Raw genomic sequence first — 16261 nt, 5'->3', positions numbered from 1 at the left:
TGGGCCAATCTCAGATGTTGTGTCCTCTAGACGGCCCTCTGGATCTGCACACCATGACACTGCTGCCCTCTCAGCGCCAGGTGGTCTTCAAAGGGGATCGGCTGCCATTCCACTGCACTGCCGCCCTGGTGGATAAAGTGACCGCTTTGCACTGGCATCACAATGGTCAGCTGGTGACCTCTGACCCAGAGAAGGGCGTCCAGTTGGAGAGCAATGTAGTGCATGACTGCACCTTCATCACAAGGTGATGAAACGGCCTCAGGTGCTTCCACGCCATGTTTTAATGAAAAAATACACTAAAGTCCGCCGTATGTTTTATATTCTTAATGTCCAGTGAGCTCATTCTATTCAACGTACATGTGGAGGCCAGCGGAGAGTGGGAATGTGTGGTTACAACCGGGAGGGGAAACACATCTCGCTCTGTTGAAATAGTGGTGCTAGAGAACAGTGCCTCCTTTTGCCCGGAGGATAAAGTTGTGAACAACAGGGGCGAGTTCAGGTAAGTTAGTGTTGCGCATATTGTGGCTGAATGTTTAAATATGCATACTTCACTTTGCTCTCCCTTGGAAACTCCAGGTGGCCAAGAACTCTGGCAGGCATCACCTCTCATCAGTACTGCCTGCAACTGCGTTACCCATCCCTGTCTATAGAGGGGGACGTGGAGCAGAAAAAGGCCTCTCGCCTATGCGACCGCTTTGGCAAGTGGCAGGAGGGCAACTACACAAACTGCCACTACACAAACGGCATCACCCGTGTTCTGCATACGTTCATCTTGGTCAGTGATCCTGCCGTATCTGCAAAATGTATCTTTCATGTTAAACACAGTAAACTAAAAGTTGTTTTCCAAACACTTTGCAGAGACCCATCAATACATCGAATGCCGTCACTTTAGCCCACCAAGTGCGTAAATACACACTGGAGGCTGCGGGCTTCACTGACTCAGTGGATGTGCTCTATGTCGCACAGATGATGGAGAAGTTTATGGAATATGTCAGGCAGCTGGAAGAGGTTAGAGACTGTCATTACAAAAATCACAAATGTCAAATGCACGTACTGTATATGGCTTTTTTAATGTCATAAATATAAATGTATAAATGATGAGATTTTTGCAACATTTTTTGGATGTGCTTTTGAGTATTTGGGTGTTCAAATATAAAATCAGACTTTTTTTTTCCTTGTTGAGTGAAAAACAAATGACCAACTTTTATAATCTTTGCCTTTTTTTTTTTTTTTTTAGAGACAATTCTCTTGCCATAAATTTTGGTCAGTGAGACAAAATGATGCCCAAACCACAGAAAACACATTTGAATCTGTCTGCTTTGTTCCAAAGTGATTAGTAGCTTCTTAACCACTAATCTTCCACACGAGCATTACAGTTTCTAAGTAACATGCCCCACACTGGTTATAGCACAGATAGACAAAGATGCATAATTTGGTGTCAATATGTCACGAGTGAAATGGGATAAATGTCACGCCAGATGATCACCAGCAGCATATTAACGTGTGCCAACGGGTGTGTCATCAAATGCGACCGGTGATTGCAGGCGTATACAGTACAGTACTGATAATAACATATAACGTATGCCGTTTCTGTATTTGCCCCAGTTGCCTGGGGTGTTGGTAGAGATGGGCAGTAACCTGATGCAGGTAGATGACCAAATCCTGGCTCTGGCCCAGAGAGAGAAGAGAGCCTGCAGCTCCATAGTGGGCTCTCTGGAGTCTCTGGCCTGGCCTCAGCTGCACAGCCATGCTCAGGACTTTTCCATGGTAAGATCCCACATCTGAATGTTTTTCTTTTCAAAACCATATTCTAGCTTTGTTGACTGGAACCCGTTTTGGACTGTAACCAATAACTGAGTCTATGATCTGCACAGTTTTCAAGGAATATTGTCATGGAAGCCCATTTAATTCGACCAGCCCACTTCACCGGCATAACCTGCACTGCGTATGAGCGCCGCGAGCTCTCGACAGCCACCGTGGGAATGGAAATACAAGAGTTCGCTCAAGAACAACAACTTCGTTTTCGATGCAACACAGGTTCCCATAACACATCTCTCCACAATTTTCCCCTCAAGGTGGGTTCAGAGCTATATCTATGTGATTTTATTCCAATGCGTGTGTGTGAATTTCAACATCTAATGCCTGTTTTGCCATCTTTCACTAGAACTCTGTAGCTGTGGCCTCTGTGACCCTCCCTGCTACTTTGTTTCCCTCTGATGCGCCTCCAGACTGCAAGCTGCAGTTTGTAGCCTTCCGAACGGGAAGCTTTTTCCCTCTGACTGGGAATTCAAGCAACAGTGCGGGACACTCCCGAAGGTGGAGTGTCAACACTCCCGTCATCTATGTGGGCCTAGGTGAGGAAGCAACAATCTATTGCCCTCATTTCTCACCTTTTCAATATTCTTCACTACCATCGTCCTTCAATTCGTAAAACTATGAAAGAACAGGCTTCACATAGTTTACCAGTGCACTGATAAATCCAGCATAAATCTTGTTCCTTCCCACTTACTCCAATTGTTGTGACTTGCGTTTTATAAAAATGTCATTTAATTGTAAATGTCGTGCAAGTCTATCGTGAATGACTCAGCCATTTGTTTCCCTCCTCTGTGATATAGATGGCTGCAGTATGTGGAACCACTCCGAGCCTGTCTGGGTGTCGCTCCGCCACTTGTCCCCAGGAAGTGATGCTGTGGCGGCCCAGTGGAGTCCAAAGACATTGACTAAACATGGAGGCTGGAGCCCAGACGGTTGCCAGCTGGTCCACATTGACAGTAGCACCTCCACAATGCGCTGTTCTCTGCTTAGCAACTATGCTGTGCTGCAGGTAGGACGATACGCGTTGACCCTGCACTGCTAATGAGGTCATTTGACTCCTTTCACGTTTGTTATTCAGGAGGTGCCCGACTTCCCCAACTCCTCACCCATCTCTGTGAGGGTGCTCCACCCTGTGGTGTATGCCTGTACTGCACTTCTGCTTCTCTGCCTCTTCACCATCATCATCACTCACATCCTGCACCACAGGTACTTCATGCGGAGGCAAATACAGTGCCAGTCAAAAGTTTGGAAACACCTTCAATATTTTCCACCTAACGTTGCTTCATTTACCTTTTTTGTAAATATGAACAGCCAACTAATTGATTGTCAAATTAATCAATAATTGTTTTTTGAAAATCGATTAATCGTTTAGATATTTAGTTTCACTGAATTTGTCCAAATGCTCGGAATTTCCGCTTGTCTAAATCAAATATCTTCCGATTTCCGCAGTCCTCCATGAAAGCAATCAGATTGCTTTGTGGTGAATCAAAATTAACCTTGTACACTCTTTGAAATGTGAGCTACATATTTGCCCATTTTCTAATTTTACAGACCAAATTAGTAACTTAATCATAATTTATGGTTCTGCAACTTTGAAATGAAATGTCCTGTTTTTGAAAAGCATTGAAATTATAACATGTTGACTTTGTTGACTTTGATACATTGCTTCACTGACAAAAAAAAATCAACAGAGCCATCAGTTATCAAAATAATCTGTATTTCAGCCACATTTTCTGTTTACCAAATAATTGCATCTTTTTGACTGGTACTGCACATAAGGTAACTCAAATGTTTGGACACATTTGCTCATGAATGAAATGAAATACAGTACTGTTAAATTGGATTATATAAACATATGCATGTTTGATGTAAGTAATCCCGTATGCATTGTTTGATCTTGCTCCCTTGACAGTTCCATTCACATTTCAAGAAAAAGCTGGCACACATTACTGAATACTTGCTTCCACATCGCGATGACGACAGCCGTCTATGTAGGAGGCATTAGTCTGATCAGCTACCCAATTGTTTGTCAAGCAGTAAGTGCTTACTCTCTTTACTACTTTTGAATTGTTTCATTGGTCACGTATTGGCCTGATGTGTGAGCATTATGCAACAGGTGGGCATTGCTCTGCACTACTCCTCACTGTCAACCCTGCTGTGGATCGGTGTCAGTGCCAGGGTCATCTACAAAGAAGCTATGTGGAGAATGCCATTGCCACCAGAAGGGGATTCCTCTCTTCCGCCCACTCAGCGACCGATGCTCAGGTCAGAGCAAAACCTCACCTGCACCTCCTCTCGGTCCATAAGATTGTTGTTAGGTATCAATACGGTGTATGCATTTGATAGACGCAGATGTTCTCGTGCCCGGCCACCCACATTGTGCAGCATTAAAGGGGCCATTGTGCCTAACAAATAAAGTCCCTCTGTTTTTTTTTTTTTTTTTTTTTATGAAACCTTGAAACGTTCTGTAAGACACAAAAAACAATAAGACAAGGGGAGATATGGGAGCTGAATGTAGGAATCCAGCATAAGAGGGCAGAGAGGGGTCGCCGTAAATCTGCAGGGAAATTCAGGGGGGGCAATGTCTTCCCAAATAATCCCTTGTGTTTCTTCTCTCTTTGGCCTCATCTTGCGCCTGTGGCCCCAAAGCAAAGATCATATAGAGTGCTGCTGCCCCAGACCCTCTTTGTTGCCCACTCGGATATTACGCACCATTCCGCGATAAATTTCAGCCTTACTGACCTCCGTCCACTCCCAAAATAAAGGATCACACAGATCTATTCATATTACGCCCGGGGACATTTATGACACAGACTTGCATGCATTAAAAATGTCCCGGCCAAAGGTCAAACAGATGTGTTCTAACTCTCATTTAAGGTTCTATTTAATAGCTGGTGGAGTTCCTCTCATCATTTGTGGGATTACTGCAGCTGTCAATGTCAGCAACTATGGAGATAACAGCCCTTAGTGAGTATTGGACTTCTTTATCCTTGAGTTGACCCCTTGACATTATATTGCGCGGCAAAGTGAACAATTCTGTGCGATTGGGCCGGTTTACAATGATGTCCTTGTTGTGCAATGACCCTACATGGTTCCTCTACTGCCTCTTGCAGCTGCTGGCTGGTGTGGCGCCCCAGCCTGGGGGCTTTCTTTGTCCCAGCAGGCCTAGTGGTTTTGGTGACCTGGATTTACTTCCTGTGCACTGTCTTCTGCCTGAGGCACCGGACAGCCAAAGAATGCACAGGAACCACACCGTCTTCTCCCGTGACTGAGAGCCAGCCTGCACTGGCAGGAAGCGTCAGCCTGCTGTCCACAGACTCAGTTGCGGGTCCCATGAATTCCAGTGTGGCTTCAGAAGACCAGTACTCGCTAAAGACGCAGTTTTTAATTTTGGTTGCCACACACTTCCTGTTCTTGGTGCTGTGGTGTTGTGGGGCCATGGCAGTCTTCCTGACCGGGCACGCTAGCTTGTTGTTTAGTTCTCTCTACGGAATGGTGGCCATAGCCCTGGGGGTGTTCCTGGTAGTGCACCACTGCTTCCGACGTGTGGATGTGCAAGCCTCGTGGCTGCCGTGCTGCCCGGGTCACAGCGGCACCCATCCCGCATCTACTTACGCTCACACGTGCACAACAGGAAGTGGCCTGCATGCCTCTGAGCAGGGATCCCAACTTTACATCAACTGCCATCAACCCGGTGACTCGCACAACTCGTCGTCGACTCGGTCGTCATCCACGCCGAGCGGCATCAGTAGTGTCGGACCCGGACCCTGCAAGCTCACCAACCTACTGCAGGTGACGCAAGACATGGCGAGCAACGCCTCGCGGGCTGCTGCTGGTATCAACACTGGCACCAGTACTGACAATGTCACCAAGCCATCAAACAATATTTTTCCCAGCATTCACACTTCAGTGCCAGTGCACCCTCAGAGAAGGAAGGTGACTAGCAGGACTAAACAAGCTAGCCAGTATCACCATCGGGGTGATGGCCGAGCTCACTATCGTCTCAAAGCTTTAAGGACAGCAGGAGGCGGGGGCAGCCTTGGGGCACTGGGACCCGTGGGCTCGGAGCACGTCGGCCCGTCACATGCGGTCCATAAACAGGCCACCAGTGAGAACGGGAGCATCCATCACAGCCTCCCAGAGAGCCACGCGGGCCGGCTGACAAATGGAAAGCGCGCGGGTCAGTCAGTGGCCACCAGCCCATCCGAAGGCAGCGACGGTGGCAGCAGCGGCAGCCGCAAACCCTACCCCCTACTCCCCTCTGTGGCCAGCAGGGTAGCCATGAATGGCTCGCACAGACGATGCGTCAGCAGAGACAATTTGAAATTAGCGGCCACTGCGGAGCGGGAGGCTAAGCGCTGTTCTTACCCTTTGAACAGCATCACCACGACTGTGCCGGGTGCTGCAGCCCCAAATGGCACCCTGAAGAACTCGGCTCGAGAGCAGGACCAAGACATGAGCAGCACAGATCACTCTCAAAGTTCTGTGGGGGTGAAGAGCAGTTTGTGGAAGAGCGAAACCACTGTGTAATTTGGACATCAACGTGCATCAATGTGCACGTCACACGTGATCAATGTGACGTCGCACGTTGATGCACATCAATGTGCATCAACGTTAGTGTTACCCTCACAGCTTTTCGAATGAGAAGACCGTCTTTTAAATGGCTCTTAATTAAGGATTATTATATAATTTAAGATTGTTCAAAAAGGGATCCAAGACCCCAAACTGCTACTTTTGTTTCAGTGGCAAATAATTTGGTGTAAAATGGTAAGGAAAATCAAAAAACAGTCCAGTTAAAAAAAAAAAGGACGATTATTTTATTCAACTAATAATTGCAAGATGCATATATTGGTTTATGAGAATTTAAAAATTAATTTTAAGGAGAGATCTATTGTTTTAATTTTGACTTTTCTATGCATTTTAGAAGAATGTTCTTTTTTATAGGACACAGCTTTATGCAATTATTTTTATGGTCATGCTTGCTTCAAGTACTTTTTTTGCATGTGGAAATAGAGAGAATGAGCGTGTGTGTGTGTGCGCGCATGTGTGTCGCTGTACATAAACAATTGTCAATTAAAAGAATGTGAGTTGTGAATACAGAGTGGAAATCATTTTATGTGATAATCTTGTGGGAGATTCACTGTCATGTATATTCCAGTCCTTCCTCCTGCCAATGTTCAAAATTGGGAAGTTGGGCGTTCACTACATATCATATTGTCATTACCTTTTGTCATTGTTCTATGGAAGTCTTTTTGATATCCAAAAAAAGATCCGCACACTAACGACACGCATCTAGTGGCACACTTACTTTATGAAATCAATAGCTGCTGCTGGTACTGGTGAAATTACTGAAATTGATCAGCATATTTAGGAAGAGTGACATGCAAAGCTACATTTACTGAAATAATAGTGGAATAAATTAAATTGAAACTTCAATTTTACTTTTAAAGGTTGTTCTCGTGAACAAGGTACATTCATGAAAAGTAAAATATTGAATTTTAAGGTTTTTGTTGGATGATGACCGTGAATCATTTAACAGTTTTTATTTAGATTGTAAATACCTACAAAAGAATTATTTTTTTTCCTGCTAATGAAATCATTTAGTTCGTATGCGCACCATTTCAATGACCATATATTTACAACCAGTGTAGTCATTGTTTCAGTGGTTGAGATTTTGATTGAATGAACAAAAGGTCTTAAAGCAGGCGTAGAAGAAGCAAGCTTGTCTCCTTTCATGGCCTTTTTTTAGAATAGTGTTCCATTTTGTTGGCTCAAACTATGATTTGTGTTAAAAGTGTCATGTCCTGTGCACCACAACAGAACCTCTGGTTTTGAAAAATCCCATGTGTAATATGAAAAAAAAAAGACAGGTATGTTTTTCAGTTGTTTTCATTCTCTTGCTTTTTTTACTGTATGTAAACATGTTTTGACAGCACAAAGATCGAGCTAATGTTAATTACAGTAGCTTTTTTGTCAAGTGCCATTAATTACAGTAGCTTGCAAAAAGGAGCATGTAATGTTATGTAATCTTTGAATTTAGTAGGAGCTCTATGTACATAAAGAAAAAAAAATGTATTTTTTCTCAGGTTTTAAATTTTAAACAGAATATGAGTACTTTCTCCATCCATCTCCACAATGATGTCAATCGTACTTTTGGGTGGCAAAAAGCTTAAGAGATTTGCATCTTTAACAAACAAAACCTTCTCTTTTGACAAAAGTGGAGTCATAAAGAAAAAGACTAAAAGGCTTGAATTACAATGTTAGCCTTATTGTCAACCTCCATGCTCTTTTTTACTTTTTTCATTCTAATCTCTCAGGGAGCAGGTAATTAACTGGCATTTGTGTTGCTCATATTTCCGGCATAGAATAGATTTGATGGTGAAATTGAATGACGATCATGCCGTAAAAATGACAAGGGTTACTGAGTAGGCATTATGGTTTACTCGTTAGAGCCCTGTCAGAAAATGTTTCCCATGAGAACGTCAGGCATTCCGTTTCAATTCTATGTTCAAGTCTTTTTGACTGAAGGAGCAGTGTTGCGGCAACGGACAACTCTTTTTTTCTTTTGTTCTTTTACTTATTTATTTTTTTAACTTCACTGGACTCCGCGGTATAAACAAGCGGTTCCCGGTTGAGTGTCTCGTTCTCTAACTGAAAAGTAACGCCCCTCTTACCAAGGTCCAATCAGCGACTGACATGAAATACTGACAGGTAAAGCTAGCCAATGACGTGTCCGTGTGCAGAGTCTCAATGGGAATCAAGAAACATCGAGGAAGTAAACGTTTTAACTTTCCGCAACGCGTATTACGGGAGTCGTGTTTTGTTTTTATTTTTTAAGAAAGCGTCTTCAAATTTTCATCGACACCTTTTTGCGTGTCTTTTATTCCATCGCCTGGTGCGCTGCCAAATGTAGCGTATACGAGGAAGAGGGGGACGTACGAACCTGAGCTTCCTGAATCCAAGCCCAGCTCGGTAATTCTAAACCTCCACTCTTTAAAGGACGCCGAAGGTTAAATTAACGCGAGCCTCCCCGCTTGACTCATTCGGGAAGCTTTTTAACACTTTTCCGTTGACTGAAGCCATGTCTCTGATCGATCAGAGCCAGCAGTCATTCCCAACTAGCGTGCAGGTAACGGTGCACCAGGCTCGGTATCTTCGCCCCAAGGGGAAGAATGGCACCAACGACGCCTATGCCATCATCCAGGTGGCCAAAGACAAGTTTTCCACCGCAGTTGTGGAGAAGAGCACGGCCCCGATGTGGAGAGAGGAAGCTTCGTTCGGCCTGCCGCTCTTCCATCAGGGGAACGTCGACCGCTGCACACTGTACATCATCGTCATGCACCGAGTTCAGGCCGGCCTCGACAAGTTCCTGGGTCAAGCCGTGGTCAACTTATTGGAGCTGTACGAAAACAAGGCTCGCCAAAAGCCAGAGTAAGCATTCATAACACTCTTTAGGGTATCTGTTTAACCTGGAGTGTAGAGCTTAGGCATTTTTGTGTAAGTGCGTGTTCAACGTATGCCAAACTTAACCTAAAAGAATATATCTAAATCTTCAAACTGGTTTAAAGCTTCAACTAATTATATTGACACTACTGACTGTGTTCACCTTTTGATTTATTACCAGGCTCTAGACCCTCTTTTAAATCGGCTAAAAAGAGAGATATAAATTCTTAAAAGAAAACACACATATATTCATAGTTCTTAGTATGGACTGAAAATCAGCGTCCCACATTTCAAATGCACATTCACTTCACCAAAGACTCTAACAAACTGCTCATAGGTGTGAGTGTGAATGGACTTTTGTACATGTGTCCCACGATTGTCCGGCGACCGGTCCACGGTGTACCCTCGCTCTTACCCACAGCCAGCTGGGATATATTCCAGCTCACTTGTGACCTAAATGAGGAGACGAGGGAGAGAAAAATGGCAACCTGTCGTATTGCACGGCTCACAGTGCCAATTCCAGTTAAAGGCCTCTAATGGAACGTTTTGATTTATGTTCGCTTGTTTGTAACAATACAGTGAATGTAAAATGAGTCCAGAACCATCTAAAAGTTTATTGTTAACATGGCGTCTTACTCACTGTCATATCTGATCAATCTAATCGTTTTGATGTGGTGGACGAAGCCTGACGTGTGGTAGACTGAGATAATGTGTCGCAGACCCGCCCTAAAATCAGTGTGTCACTTTGCTGCTGTCAGTTCTGCAAATTCCTCAGAGCCATTACCTCAATGCAGTGTATGCTCACACCCTTGTGTCTTGGATGACAACGGTGCTTAAATGAAGCCTGGGTGTAACATTTAGACTCACACACCCTCTTTTGTGAATGTATTATCAACCTAAAGGTTAAGAGAGAAAACCTTTCAATGTCGACATCTTTTATCTTCTTTTATTTGCAGTGGTCATGGCTGAGTTGTTTTTCCTCTTCGTGAATACTCCACTTGCTTTGATTTGAGTGAGGACTAGCATGCAGGGTGGCTACTTGAAATTTTCACCTTGAGGCTAACTGTGGTACGGTAGAGTCTCCCCCCGCTTCCATATTAATGCAGCGTGTGGAGGAATGACTATTCAAGATAGGTTTTGCAGTTGTCTATAATACATAATGATTCAATGTTAAGATTAAATAAGAGGGTATTTGTTTAGTGTTCTGGAAGGCAATCCTATTGGTTTGAAAGTAAGTGAAAAATTTTATATTAATATCATCTCCCTTTCAACAAACAAATGACCAGTTATCTTTGCAAGAATTCAAACACTCAATATTTTGATGTCGCTGAAATGAAATTAGATTACCTACAGAGGTGGTCATACCCTTCCTTTGATTTCTCCAAATTTTGGTGGGTATAAAATGATTGTCATTTATTTTTTCGTGCACGGCATGAGAAAATTTAATACTGTATAGGTCAGGTGACACAAATATTATGTTGTAACATGTTAAAACATTTTAAAAAAGTCCATTAATTTCATGCAATTAAAGGAAGAATGCTATACAGCAGCAGTCTCCAATCTGGCTGCTTTCAAAACCACATCATCCCTCTCACTTTGTATGTTCTTTCTATGTAATATCAATAGCGGCCAGAAGTGTCGCCAAAAAACAAAGATCAAGCCAAACAAAGCACACAAGAATGAGCTGTTAAACTAAATAAGTTCCAAACCATTATTTTGGGTGCGGCCCATGCGGCTCACTACCATTTGATCCTCGGACCGATACCAGGCCGCGAACTGGTGGTTGGAGACCCTGCTATACAGAGTTCCCTTGCTACTTAGTGCTTGATCTTTCGCGCCCTCAATGCTTTGCGTTAAAAAAAAAAAAAAAAAAAAAAAAAACTTGCAGAGAGACATACTGACGTTTTTTGTCTATTTTCGTACTCACCTGCAAGACTAGTGCATGGTGTGGCACAGATATACTTAAACAGTTTGGCACATTTAGACTGAGGCTGTCTGATCCATTTGGGTGTAAACACAGTAGGCTTCAATTGTGCAATGCCCATCTCCTTAACTCTTTCAGTGCCATAGACAATAATTTTCATCTTTTAACATAGTAATAAAATTAAATAATAGTAATACATAATACAATTCTTATCAAATATGTTTTTTCTATGGAGGGTAGCTGGCACCCTTAACTAGTGCTTATCTAATATTGAGCCAATTCAGCACTGTAGTGATAACTGTGACCATTGGATGGCAGTGTTTTCTTATACAGTATACAACACATGTATTCCGAGTAACTGATCAACAAGGAACAACAACAAGGAATGGCAATCAATCCTTCATATGATACCATCCATGTTTTTAGATGGATATATACATAGCACACAATATTCTGTAGGCTTTGAAAGATGAGTGAAAATGAGTGAAAAAACACACACACACACACACACACAAAGGTGTTCCACGGCCATGGGTAGTTTGATTAGTGACTTTTTGCGTCACTGAGGGGAAGAAAGCAGGTAACTTGTTTGCCATCCAATGGGGGAGGTTTCTCTCATTCCCTTTAAGTTCAGCGCTGCTGTCTGCATGGCTCAAAGGTGCATTCATGAAGTAAAAGGAACTGCACAAAGATTTTCCTTGCAAATGATTTTAGTTTGCCCACTGTGGGTGGGCACTTGAGCACCAGCGATTACTGGCAATCACCTCCAATCTTTTGGCCGAGTAGGACAAGTTAAGACCCCCTACTAGGCATGGGACGATAACCAAATTGAAATATATTGCAGTTTTCGAAGTCATAGTTATTTCAAGCCATCCAAGTCTGCAAATCTAGTAAGTTTTGTCCTTTTATTGGTTTGTCGGCTTTGATACCACTTCAATTACAAGTTAGCTACTGCATTTAATTGCCGCAGGTAAAGTGGCAAACATGTTATCGTACACTACTTTTACGGAGTGCTTTATGTGATATCGCACGTGGTAGGACGCGAGCAGTCCATCTAAAGTGTGGGTCAAGAAGGTCTGTGTGTATTTTGTGGACTTTGAAAAGACATTCAACCATGTCCCTTGTGGAGTTCTTTGGGTATGCTTCAGGAGTATGTTGTACCGAACCTTTTGATACAGGCTGTTTGGTCCCTGTACCAGAGTTTGATCCTAATTTCCGGCAGAAAGTCGAATCCGTTTCCAGTGGGGGTTGGACTCTTCCAAGGTTGCCCTTTGTCATCGATTCTGTTCATTACTTTTATGGATAGAATTTCTAGGCGCAGCCGAAGCGGTGAGGGGGTCTGGTTTGGAGGTCTCAGCATTGTATCTCTGCTCCTTGCGGATTATGTGTTGCTGTTAACTTCTTCAGGCCCTGACCTCCAACTCTCACCGGAGCTCTCATTGTTCACGAGTGAGGGTAGAATGGAACAGGATATTGACAGGCGGATCGGTGCCAGGCGGATCGGTGCAGTGTTTGCTGTAATGTGTAGTCTGTACCGAGTTAGGGTTAGGTTGTGGTTGTGTGGTGGTTAAGAAAGAGCTAAATGAAAAGTGAAGCTCTCTATTTACCGGTAGATCGACATTCCTGCCCTCACCTATGGTCACGAGCTATAGGTCCTGACCAAAAGAACGAGATCGCGAATACAAGCGGCCAAAATGAGTTTCCTCCGCAGGGTGTCCGGGCTCAGAGGTATGAAGCACTCAGTGTCGAGCCACTTCTCCTCCACGTTGAGTGGAGCCTGGATGGATGGATGACCAGGAACAAATATTCATACAGAACAGAAAGCAAATTGTCAGTAATCATCTCAAAATTCCAGCATGTCCACAAGGCAAAATAAAAAAAAAATAAGATAAAATACAAAACAATGGAAGCAAATTAATTCACACACACACACGAATTACTCACATACATGTAAATCAATGAAAATACTGCCTATGTTATTCTAAATACCAGTAATATGTTACAATTGCAACTAATAATGCTCCTGATATGCTCAGTGATTAATAAATTGGCACACATTTCATGCATTGCCCATCCAATTATGAATAAAATACAACAACATGCACCACACATGCCCCCAGATTTGCGCCCACACCAAGTGAAGTTGTATTTTACACCAAGCTCATGAGTACCAGTCTTCCAAAATAGAGCTCTGAATTGTAATTACAAGGACTTGTTTTTCCTGAAAATCCTGATCACTTAACAGTGATTTTTTTTTCCAGCTGTTTTGGGCTCCAGATTTACAGTATATGAGTTGTTACTTGTGGCCTGACAGGTTTGTATCTAAACAAACATTAAAATGCGATAATAATATAAATAGACGTTGTACTCATAACATTTCTTGTACTGTGGAAAATGGCATTTCATAAATCAAACAAGCGATTGTTCATGATTTGTCACCCAAAAAAATATTCCCAGCAATTAGTAGATTGAACCTGACTTGCAAGAGCAACAAGCGCATGCTTGTGGGTGCATGGTTGGGTAAGAACAGTCTGTTAATGAACACCCAGTCAGCTCATGTAACAATTCATTGTTTTCTTTAAACCGACTTAAGGACACGCCATGGTGACATTGACGCAGATCAAAACCCTGGAAGTAAACAGCGGGCATTTTCCTAATGAGCTAGACAAAAGTTGTTGGCAAATACAGTATGGAAAGAGGCATGGTTTTTGGCTGAATTTTTTCCTCAAAGGGTTACATTTAATGCAGTGGCTGGTGCCCTACACTCAGTTCACTTGTTTGGATGTTTGTTTGTTTTTTCAAATCTATATGCATATTCCGTAGTTCAAAGAGTGTCCTGGCTTACTTGGACATCACTACTAAAAACAGAGGACCCATTTTACAAAAGCAATGTGACAATCTGGTTTGTTAGTTTCAGCAACTCTCCCAACCCCTCTAGGGATCAAAGATGAACAGTGGCGAGATTAATTCATGCAAAGATACAGACATAATTGAGCAGTATCATTTTCACATTGTACCCATTAAATCAAGAAAAGGAGCCCGGCGGATGTCAATCTCATTGTCAATGGTGTTCAACATTATCATTTTGCATGTATGAAAAAGAAAGATACTTGGTGGTATTTCAGAGCTTTGATACGAAGAAAAAAATATACAGACCAAAAAGAAAAAATTGTTTTGAAAATTTTCACTGTTGCTGCAACATTTAGTTGCTTGATCGACAATTAATCGATTATCTAATTATTCAATCATTTTTAATTGAGTAACTATCTGCATACCTTTTTAATTTGTCCAAATGTTATTGTTGTTTATTCATTTAATATGAAGCAGCGATCCCAATTTCAATGTATACATCCTATACAATGATAATTAAGGCATCCTATTTTATTCTATATTACTGTATCGTCAATCATGTGTTGTTTTATGGTCCACCACATGTTGGGTGTAGCTGAAAAACAAAAGCTAATAAGAGGGAACAATTCCTTACATTGGCTATTGTTGTTTGCTTGCCCACTGGAAAAAGCCAAGTAATTCAGAATGTATTTTAAAGGGCAGTCAACCCAGAATGTCCTTTAGCATAATATTCTCTACACACCTCAACTACAGTATCTTTGCATGGCATGATTAATAATGTGTTTGTGGAACATAAATCAACCAGCAAAATCCATCTGTTTTTGTTCCACCTTAGGGGACGTTGATTTTGTCACGTAGCTGTCTCATTGCAATGAGATCATAGTCGCTCAGAGGTAAGCTAATGGCTGTTAGTCACATGACGTTTGCTAGCTGAGCTCTGATTGGTCATTGCCTGAGCCCTGAGCAACTCGAATGTCATTTCCAGCAAATGGCAAAAGTGCCACCTGCTGAGAAAGGCTGGATTTTGCTTCTCAAATAATATTCCACCAATCCAATATCAGTTATAGTATTGTGTTGAAATGAGAAGGGCCGTCTAAAACTATAGGTAAACACATTTTTGTGGGGTTGACTTCCCCTTTAAAGAGTGTGTGAGGATAATTTCTGACTCTCATGGAAGTGCATCAGCATCTAGTAGTGTTAGGGGAATACTGTGCAAGCACAACACACAAGAGTAAATGTATGGCTGCCTTTTTTTCTTTAAAAGCAGAGTTTGTTTTTGTAATTTGTGTTAAATTTACCTAATAAAGTCCAATGAGGGTATGCAAACTGTTTGTAGTTGTCCGACATGTCAGACATTCTTGTTTGACTTGGCCGAGTCGCAGGGTGGAAGAAGAGAGACGGCTCGAATTAGTGTGACCTTCGTGACATCACGCAAAAGAATGTCGATTCATTCCCAAGCTTGTCTCCTGACTGCTATCTTTGCAAGAGCCCCACTAGAGGTCTCTGACAGTGTATTGACTGATGTAGCAGTAAACGCTCCATGAACTGCAGATAATGCAACACAAATTTACTAGAAGACACGAATTTTCAAATGTCATGTTGAAGGGTAACAAAATGTCCAGTGGGAATTCAACACACTATCTTGTTAATTTCCGTTGAAAGGAAGATTTTTTTTTTCCTCCCTAGAAAACAAGCTAATAGAAGTACCGGTATGTCATTTGTACCAACAGACATACAGTTTAATTTGGTTCTATTGCTTTTTTTGAGAGGATTTTTTTTTTTGTCTTTGCAAAAGTCCTTTGAGGTCCAGAACACTCCTCCCTTTTCCTTCAAACATTGTACTGATTCTTAACAACAAAGAAAACACGGGTGGGAAAGTGCATACACCCATAATTGCGATGCTTTTTTTCTTTGACATTGTGCTCACCATAATATACACACCTTTCAGTTTCAACCACAGTCACAAAGAATAAATTCAGTATGCATTGACTGTGAGTGAATGTAACTACTTTATTATCTTCTAAATACAGTAATATAAATATTATCAACAAAATGTACCTATGCTAACATGTCAGCAATTGCGATTAGTATTAGCGCACTAGTGATTACCATTGAAGGCCAACAAACATTCACACATACGTAGTTATTTGTACATTACTCATGTAATAGTGCCTCAAAAGTCATTTATAGACAATTCTTCATATTATTCCATAAATAAACTTGTCTACT

At 42.2% G+C, this 16261-nt stretch overlaps 2 protein-coding genes across 2 annotated transcripts in view; both read left to right on the top strand.

The window, feature by feature from the left end:
• The window catches only part of adgra2 (adhesion G protein-coupled receptor A2), a 43209-nt gene extending 36299 nt beyond the window's left edge, over positions 1 to 6910 (top strand). The window contains exons 7-19 of the mRNA XM_088431433.1: positions 31 to 244; positions 335 to 499; positions 577 to 775; positions 859 to 1008; positions 1606 to 1767; positions 1875 to 2075; positions 2165 to 2354; positions 2616 to 2824; positions 2894 to 3021; positions 3728 to 3851; positions 3932 to 4080; positions 4693 to 4782; positions 4929 to 6910. Of these exons, the coding sequence (XP_088287559.1) occupies positions 31 to 244; positions 335 to 499; positions 577 to 775; positions 859 to 1008; positions 1606 to 1767; positions 1875 to 2075; positions 2165 to 2354; positions 2616 to 2824; positions 2894 to 3021; positions 3728 to 3851; positions 3932 to 4080; positions 4693 to 4782; positions 4929 to 6345 (3398 nt within the window). The 3' untranslated portion in view covers positions 6346 to 6910. The remainder of the gene's footprint in view (positions 1 to 30; positions 245 to 334; positions 500 to 576; positions 776 to 858; positions 1009 to 1605; positions 1768 to 1874; positions 2076 to 2164; positions 2355 to 2615; positions 2825 to 2893; positions 3022 to 3727; positions 3852 to 3931; positions 4081 to 4692; positions 4783 to 4928) is intronic.
• Positions 6911 to 8566: 1656 nt separating this feature from the next.
• rab11fip1a (RAB11 family interacting protein 1 (class I) a) overlaps positions 8567 to 16261 on the top strand; it is a 16538-nt gene continuing 8843 nt past the window's right edge. Inside the window, exon 1 of the mRNA XM_088422204.1 lies at positions 8567 to 9246. Within this exon, the coding sequence (XP_088278330.1) occupies positions 8897 to 9246 (350 nt within the window). The 5' untranslated portion in view covers positions 8567 to 8896. The remainder of the gene's footprint in view (positions 9247 to 16261) is intronic.

This window comes from Hippichthys cyanospilos, chromosome 1 (assembly GCF_059441005.1).
Source record: "Hippichthys cyanospilos isolate Australia breed blue-spotted pipefish chromosome 1, RoL_Hcya_1.0, whole genome shotgun sequence".
NCBI classification, from domain to species: Eukaryota; Metazoa; Chordata; class Actinopteri; order Syngnathiformes; family Syngnathidae; genus Hippichthys; species Hippichthys cyanospilos.
The sequence above is the reverse complement of the archived record's forward strand: the minus strand, read 5'-3'. Positions and strand labels throughout refer to the sequence as shown.